Genomic DNA, 8,192 nt, shown 5'->3' with positions numbered 1-8,192 from the left:
AGGTTTAGGGTGAGAGGGGAAAGATATAAAAGAGACCTAAGGGGCAACCTTTTCACCCAGAGGGTGGTATGTGTATGGAATGAGCTGCCAGAGGAAGTGGTGGAGGCTGGTACAATTACAACATTTAAAAGGCATTTGGATGGGTATATGAATAGGAAGGGTTTGGAGGGATATGGGCCGGGTGCTGGCAGGTGGGACTAGATTGGGTTGGGATATCTGGTTGGCATGGATGGGTTGGGCGGAAGGGTCTGTTTCCATGCTGTACATCTCTATGACTCTATGACTCACATTTTGTGATTCCGGTGCTCAAACACATGAAACACTCTGCAAGCTGAACGCTGTCGCTAATCTCTATTTAAATAATACTCCGATTTTTTTTATTCTTCCTGCCAAAGTGAATGACTTTATCCTTTCCCACGTCATATGCCCAATTTTTGCGCAATTGCTTAACCTATCCATATACGTCTTCATAGGGTCATAGAGATGTACAGCATAGAAACAGACCCTTCGGCCCAACTCGTCCATGCTGACCTAGATATCCCAACCCAATCTAGTCCCACCTGCCAATATCCCTCCAAACCCTTCCTATTCATGTACCCATCCAGATGCCTTTTAAATGTTATCATTGTACCAACCTCCACCACATCCTCTAGCAGCTCATTCCATACACGTACCACCCTCTGTGTGACAAAGATGCCCCTTCGGTCCCTTTTAAATCTTACCCCTCTCATCCTAAACCTATGCCCTCGAGTTCCAGACTCTGCAAACCCAAGGAAAAGACCTAGCCTTTTCACCCTATGATCTTACAAACCTCTATAAAGTCAAGACCTGCTGAGTTTTTATCTTAGAGCATCCAGGTACATCTCAGATACAGAAGGAGCAAGGCCAGGAATTTACAGTGTACGGAATGAATGTCATGGACTTAAACAAGCAGTCATGATTTGGAGGTGCCGGTGTTGGACTGGGGTGTACAAAGTTAAAATTCACACAACACCAGGTTATAGTCCAACAGGTTTAATTGGAAGCACTAGCTTTCGAAGCGACTACCACCTGATGAAGGAGCGTCGCTCCGAAAGCTAGTGCTTCCAATTAAACCTGTTGGACTATAACCTGGTGTTGTGTGAATTTTTAACTTTGTACAAGCAAAACGTTCTTATCCAATGTTGAGGATGATTAAATATATACATTGTTTTTAAAAAGTATCTCAGCTGCCGTAAACGGAACTTCCAACTACAAGGTTAGAAAAGGTTACAGCTGGGATAGTCTGTGGCTTGCAATCAGGGACTAACCAATGTTAGATTTATTGCGGAGGAGTGGATACATTATGTAGGAGTATTAGGATCAGGAGTCAGCCATTTAACCCTTGAAAGGGTTCAGAAAAGATTTACAAGGATGTTGCCAGGGTTGGAGGAACTGAGCTACAGGGAGAGGCTGAACAGGCTGGGGCTGTTTTCCCTGGAGCATCGGAGGCTCTTTTCAAGTCTGGCAGGAGACACATCATTGCTACTTAATCTGAACTATCAACATGTTTCCTCCGCTAACACCCTTCATCTCTCTTTTTCCACCCCCCCAAAAAGAAACTATAGCATAAACTGACTGCTTCGCCAGTCAGTTAGATCATCAGTGATCTGTACCTGAGTTCCACTTAGCCATATTTGCGAGGTAACCTATCCCAGGGTAGGTGAACTTAACAAAGGCCTATCAGTCTCAATCTCAAAAGCTGCAAATATCGGCCAAGATTGGATTTATTGTTTGATAAATGTTTTGGTTGGCCGAGCTCCTGAGAAGGGAGTCTACATATTCTTGTCGTACACTAGAGAAAGTCGTGCCTCTGTACCTATCTGACATTTAATGCTTCTTTATCTGATCGCTCTTTAATCCTTTAAACTCAGGTAAGACAACCCAAGTTCATGCAACATTTCCTCATAATTCAACTCTCTAAGCCCACTGTATTTTTGTATTTCTTTGGTCAGTTTAGATTCCCTACGGTGTGGAAACAGGCCCTTCAGCCCAACAAGTCCACACTGACCCTCCGAAGAGTAACCCACCCAGACCCATTTCCCTCTGACTAATGCACCTAACACTGCGGGCAATTTAGACGGCCGATCCACCTGACCTGCACATCATTTGGACTGTGGGGGGAAACCGGAGCACCCAGAGGAAACCCACGCAGACACGGGGAGAATGTGCAAACTCCACACAGACAGAGACCCGAGGGTGGAACCGAACCCAGGTACCTGGCACCGTGAGGCAGCAGTGCTAACCACTCAACCACTGTGCCACCCCACCCCATTATGATTATAATGTAGAGAGTGTGGAAATCCTATGCAGACCGAATTCCTCTTTAATGTAATGAGTAGAGTGTCATGAGGAACCAGCTAATGGCAGCACCCATGATAAACAAGCAGAAAAGTAATAAAAAGAGACATCCATGACCAACAGGCCTCGCAATGGAAATATCTACAATCCAAACATCACAGGAACATGTATAAGTTGTTACATTAAAAATCTCATCCAGGGATTCAGACGGCAATCATTAAGCTGGTTTGGCCAAAGTAGACACAATTCTTCCCAAATTAATCACAGCAAAGGCAATTTCCTACTCTGCTCCTTCCAATCAATTCAGGCATGTCGAAGCTTCCCAGTTCTATGACCTACGTACCCAAAGACGATGATACCGAGATACAGTTATATTGTCCATAGACTATTTGACCATTGTGGGATACTACATGCCGACCAACAAAGGCCAACATCCACAGGGCTTTGCAGATAGCCATGATGTGGAGGTGCTGGGATGGACAAGGGCAGAAGGCACAGGACACCAGGTTATAAACCAACAGGTCCACAGGAAATCACAAGCTCTCAGAGCGCTCTTCCTTCGTCAGGTGAAGCCTGTGATTTTAAACCCCTGTTATAACATACATTCCGGCCTATTTTTGGGTCATCTGCAAATTTCGCTCCCATTCCTTCATTCCTCTCGTAAGTCATTGATGTAAATATGAGAAAGTTGGGAACTCAAGACAGACCCATGCGGGACTTGTGACGATAATGTCACTTTAAAAGGTTATTTTGTCGCAGGTTTCTTTTATGAAAAGAGGTTGTAAAGGCAGAGGTGCCGAACTGGCTACTGGGGCCTGCTTGAGAAACAATGTGCGAGGCTTTTAGGTTTTGTTTAATAAAGTTGGAAAGCAGCCTGAATGGGTGTGGCCAACTCTCACAGACCAGGCTATTGAGTATTTTGTCAGCTGTAACAGTCAGAAACTGTTGGGGGATCTCAGAAGAGCTGGGGGCTTCAGTGAATGATTCCTAGCTGCAACTTTCTCCGAAATCCCTCTTGATGTTTTGTTTTTCCCTCCTGTACTGGAAAACTGCATATCAGAATCTGTGTCTGAATTTGCCTTTTGTGCCAAGGGGTGTGTTTATGTGATATTACAATATTGGAACAGCAAATTAGTAATAGGTACCGTACCTATTATTCGGTTAAGTTTTGCAATAGTTAAGTTGTTCTAAATTCCTCTGTTGTTTGTTTGTATTTTAACTACAGAGTTTAAATAAATTGCGTTTTGCTTCACGTCTAGTAGTCACATCACATCTGAAACACAGTGACCTTTTAAATAAGAACAAGTTGGGGTCTAGGTTACCTTCTTAATATATTTTGAGGGGGTCTGCTCTGGTCCATATGCTTGATAGAGTAGTACTCACAATGCTCAGACACCCACCGTGGGCTAGCAATTAAGGTGTGAACCAGACCAGAGTATCACTGTCAGTGTCAGCTGTCTACTGGTGTTCAAAGAGAGCTCCATCTTGTGATAATACTGTGTTCCTGGCACAGGAATTCCAGATCCATCGGGACACGGCCTGGACTCCAAGGTATTATTGTCTCCTCTGGTTCAGGAAGGAGCAGGATTTAAAAAGGAGAGCCCAAGATCTTTCAGGAGTGAAATTAGTTTCTCCGCACCAAGGACGGAAAACGTTTGGAATATTCATCCACAAACTGAAACTGATATTCGATAAGTTCAACAATTTAAATATGAGGTGGATCGATTTTTGCTAATCAAATTACTTCAGGGATATGGGGGCAGGGCGGATCTTGCTGCATGGAGGAACAGGTTTGACGGGCTGAATGGCCACCCGCTATTCCTGTGGTGGCCACTAGGTGACAGCCTGCACAATACCACCCTCAGGCACTGATCAGTTGTAACTGGAGTGTGCCTGAGGCTGGTGCATTGCCAAAATCCAGCTCACCTTCAGCTCAGAATTAAGCAGAGGACGTGAATATTGCAAGGAAACAATTGTGGCCAATAAGGGCGACACGGTGGCACAGTGGTTAGCACTGCTGCCTCACAGCGCCAGAGACCGGGGTTCAATTCCCGCCTCAGGCGACTGACTGTGTGGAGTTTGCACGTTCTCCCCGTGTCTGCGTGGGTTTCCTTCGGGTGCTCCGGTTTCCTCCCACAGTCCAAAGATGTGCAGGTCAGGGTGAATTGACCGTGCTAAATTGCCTGTAGTGTTAGGTGCTGGGGTAAATGTAGGGGAACTGTTCAGGGATGGTCCCTCTTCTGAGTGTCGGTGTGAACTTGTTGGGCCGAAGGGCCTGTTTCCACACTGTAGGGAATCTAATCTGTTGAAGAACACAACAGGGGAAGGAACATTTACAGACAGGGACAGCACGGGGGTTAGATACAGGGTAAAGCTCCCTCCACACTGTCCCACATTAACACTCCCAGGACAGGGACAGCACGGGGTTAGATACAGAGTAAAGCTCCCTCTACACTGTCCCCCATCAAACACTCGCCAGGGACAGGGACAGCACGGGGTTAGATACAGAGTAAAGCTCCCACTACACTGTCCCCCCATCAAACACTCCCAGGACAGGGAGAGCACGGGGTTAGATACAGGGTAAAGCTCCCTCTACACTGTCCCCCATCAAACACTCCCAGGACAGGGAGAGCACGGGGTTAGATACAGAGTAAAGCTCCCTCCACACTGTCGCCCCATCAAACACTCCCAGGGACAGGGAGAGCACGGGGTTAGATACAGAGTAAAGCTCCCACTACACTGTCCTCCCCATCAAACACTCCCCAGGACAGGGACAGCACAGGGTTAGATACAGAGTAAAGCTCCCACTACACTGTCCCCCATCAAACACTCCCAGGACAGGGACAGCACAGGGTTAGATACAGAGTAAAGCTCCCACTACACTGTCCTCCCCATCAAACACTCCTAGGACAGGGACAGTATGGGGTTAAATAGAGGACCAGGTTATAGTCCAACAGGTTTAATTGGAAGCACACTAGCTTTTGGAGTGACGTCCTTCATCAGGTGGTTGTGGAGGAGCAGCGCTCCGTAAGCTAGTGCTTCCAATTAAACCTGTTGGACTATAACCTGGTGTTGTGTGATTTTTAACTTTGTACACCCCAGTCCAACACCGGCATCTCCAAATCCTAAATAGAGGAGAAAGTGAGGCCTGCAGAGGCTGGAGATCAGAGTGGAGAGTGTGGTGCTGGAAAAGCACAGCAGGTCAGGCAGTGTGGGATATAGGTAAATTAATGTTACTTCTGCAATTCTGCAATTATAATTCCTGATACAAAGTAAATGAACTCACACCAGTGTGTAATTGTTTCAGCCAAGAGCTGAGTCAACAAGAATGGAAACTATGTGGAGGAAATACATAATTGTTTTTGTATTAGCTAAAATTGTATGCCAGCATGAAACGTGACTGCAAAACAATGGTAGATATTATGGGCAAATAGATAAGATGTCGTGAGGGGATGAAGTTAGGCTAGATACGCCTGTTCAAACAGTAGGTACTGTTTCCCACTTTTACAGAGACACAGGAACTAACCCTAATTAAGGAGGTCATAGGGATCAGAGTGGCTTCGGGAGGAGCCCAGATGGAAAGAGTAGATACTGATGAAGAAAGAATATGCCTAACAATGACCTGCAGCGGGATGAGGTCAAACGGCCTTGTGAGGCCAGATATAAGCATTTTGTCACAGACAAGGCCGGCTAAGGCAAGAGATAAGCAGGAGTGGTGGGACCAGTCTTAGGGAAGTGGAGGATGGAAACAGGGGGGGAAACAATGAAATAAGAAAAGATATATATATATAAATATCAAGAGTTTGTTGAATTTGATGTGTGTATGCCCTCTGCCTTGCCTGGCACTGGACATCACACCCACTTGCAAGTGTAAAAATAAAGGACACTACTGATTCAGATTTTGGGTGTGTGTATGTCCTCTGCCTTGCCTGGCACTGGACATCACACCCACTTGCAATAAAGGACACTACTGGTTCAGATTTTGTCTCGGACTGCAATTATTGAAGTGTGTGAGCTTTGTTTCTCACAGGCAGCATCCGAGGAGCAGGAGGGTCGATTGCCCGAGATACAAGAGTCCCAGGGGGAGGTGAGAGACAACTTCAGTGACATGAAAGTTGGCTGTGGGACCACTGGAGGGCAGCCTTATTGCTGCCTGAGGGACGGAACAGGAAAGATATATTTTTTTTAAAAAAAAATCCCCGCTCTAACTGACAAACCGGTTTAAATTTGAAAGTCTCTGTTGTGGGAGCTGGCTGTTGCTTTGCTGGCCAGAAGGTGGTTATCGCCCGTTTCCTAAAAACGTCACTGCAAACAACAACAACAACAAAAACCCCAACAAAGCAAGTGGCCAGCAGTGACTTTGAAGAAGTCTTTTAAAACAAAGTTTTGTTTCAGTGGGGAGTGGGGGCAAAGATTTCGTCTCGCTTTGCAATGCCAAGGAGGGTCGAGGTGCAACGGAGGAAGTCGAAGCGACTGAAAGGGCAGGTTTGTGCATCTTCGAGAGAGAGAGAGAGAGACGTAAAGTGATACCATTTTGTAAAACTACTGGGGACCGATTCGACTGCACGCTTTAAAAACCGTGACCAAATTTGTGGTCCTCCCTGAAATCTCCAGCATTCGTGAAATTAGCCAGTGAAACTTAATGTAATTGGCATCCCCTTGTCTAGGACCTTCGACTATGATGTCTGTGTGTGTGTGTGCTGACCCTAGGATGGTAACAGAAGTTAAATGTGCATTCCTGTGTTTTATTTTGTCGATATCAACGCCTTATTGCAACATTTTTAACTGTATCAATTTCCAAAGCTGACAAGTTCCCCCTAAAGCACTTATATTCAAACGTGACAGGGACGGAGAGAGTTGGGGATTCACCTCCATCCCTTCATGTGCACCGCATTAAGATTAAACGAAATGTTGCATTTTTCAAAACTTATTTCTCCACAAAGCATTCCCGGAAGTGGACGCAGCAATTTCTTTCACTGTTTCAGTTTCTGATCACTTTTGGCGCCAAAGAAAGAAACCAACCCCCCCCCCCCCCAGAGAGACGTGAGTGGAAAATTAATTGCCCCCATTCTCAATTGCAAAGGAACAACTCGAAAAGCAGCCCTGAAATTGTCAGCAGACATTACCGGGTCTGCGGGATGAAGTGAGGGGCCTGGGCAAAGATGCGGGAAAGCATTCAGAATTCAGAGATCACACGTTTTAAATTGTGTTGGAAACGAAACAAAGACGCTGTGGGAAGCAATTTTATTTTTCTCCCCCACCCAGGGAGAGGTTACAGTCTGAAAGGTATCGCCTGGAAATGTGGTGGTGGTGGTGGTGGGGGGGCAGGTTCAGCTGAGCATTGCATGATTATTTGGATATTTAAGGGGTGGTTAGAGAGAGCTAGTCCGGGACACGATGGGCTGAAATGGCATCTTCCCAGAGTGTGGGGGATTCTGTGCAGAAAGGAGACACCAAGTCTTGGCCATGCTAAATTGCCCGTAGTGTTAGGTAAGGGGTAAATGTAGGGGTATGGGTGGGTTACGCTTCGGCGGGTCGGTGTGGACTTGTTGGGCCGAAGGGCCTGTTTCCACACTGTAATCTAATCTAATCTAAAAGTCTACACTGACCCTCTGAGGAGCACCCCAATCTTTCCCCAAAACCTTACATTTCCCATGGCTAATCCACTCTAACCTACACATCCCTGGACACTATGGGACAATTTCCCATGGCCAATCCACCCTAACCTGCACATCCCTGGGCACTATGGGACAATTTAGCATGGCCAATCCACCCTAACCTGCAAATCCCTGGGCGCTATGGGACAATTTAGCGTGGCCAATCCACCCTAACCTACACATCGCTGGGCACTATGGGACAAGTTAGCATGGCCA

General features: G+C 46.2%; 1 protein-coding gene across 1 annotated transcript in view; it reads left to right on the top strand.

Moving 5' to 3' along the window:
• Positions 1–6,426: 6,426 nt before the first annotated feature.
• LOC122543982 (neurofilament medium polypeptide-like) overlaps positions 6,427–8,192 on the top strand; it is a 7,312-nt gene continuing 5,546 nt past the window's right edge. The window contains exon 1 of the mRNA XM_043682991.1: positions 6,427–6,804. Within this exon, the coding sequence (XP_043538926.1) occupies positions 6,751–6,804 (54 nt within the window). The 5' untranslated portion in view covers positions 6,427–6,750. The remainder of the gene's footprint in view (positions 6,805–8,192) is intronic.

This window comes from Chiloscyllium plagiosum, chromosome 45, assembly GCF_004010195.1.
Source record: "Chiloscyllium plagiosum isolate BGI_BamShark_2017 chromosome 45, ASM401019v2, whole genome shotgun sequence".
NCBI lineage: Eukaryota > Metazoa > Chordata > Chondrichthyes > Orectolobiformes > Hemiscylliidae > Chiloscyllium > Chiloscyllium plagiosum.
This window is presented reverse-complemented; position numbering and strand designations above follow the sequence as displayed.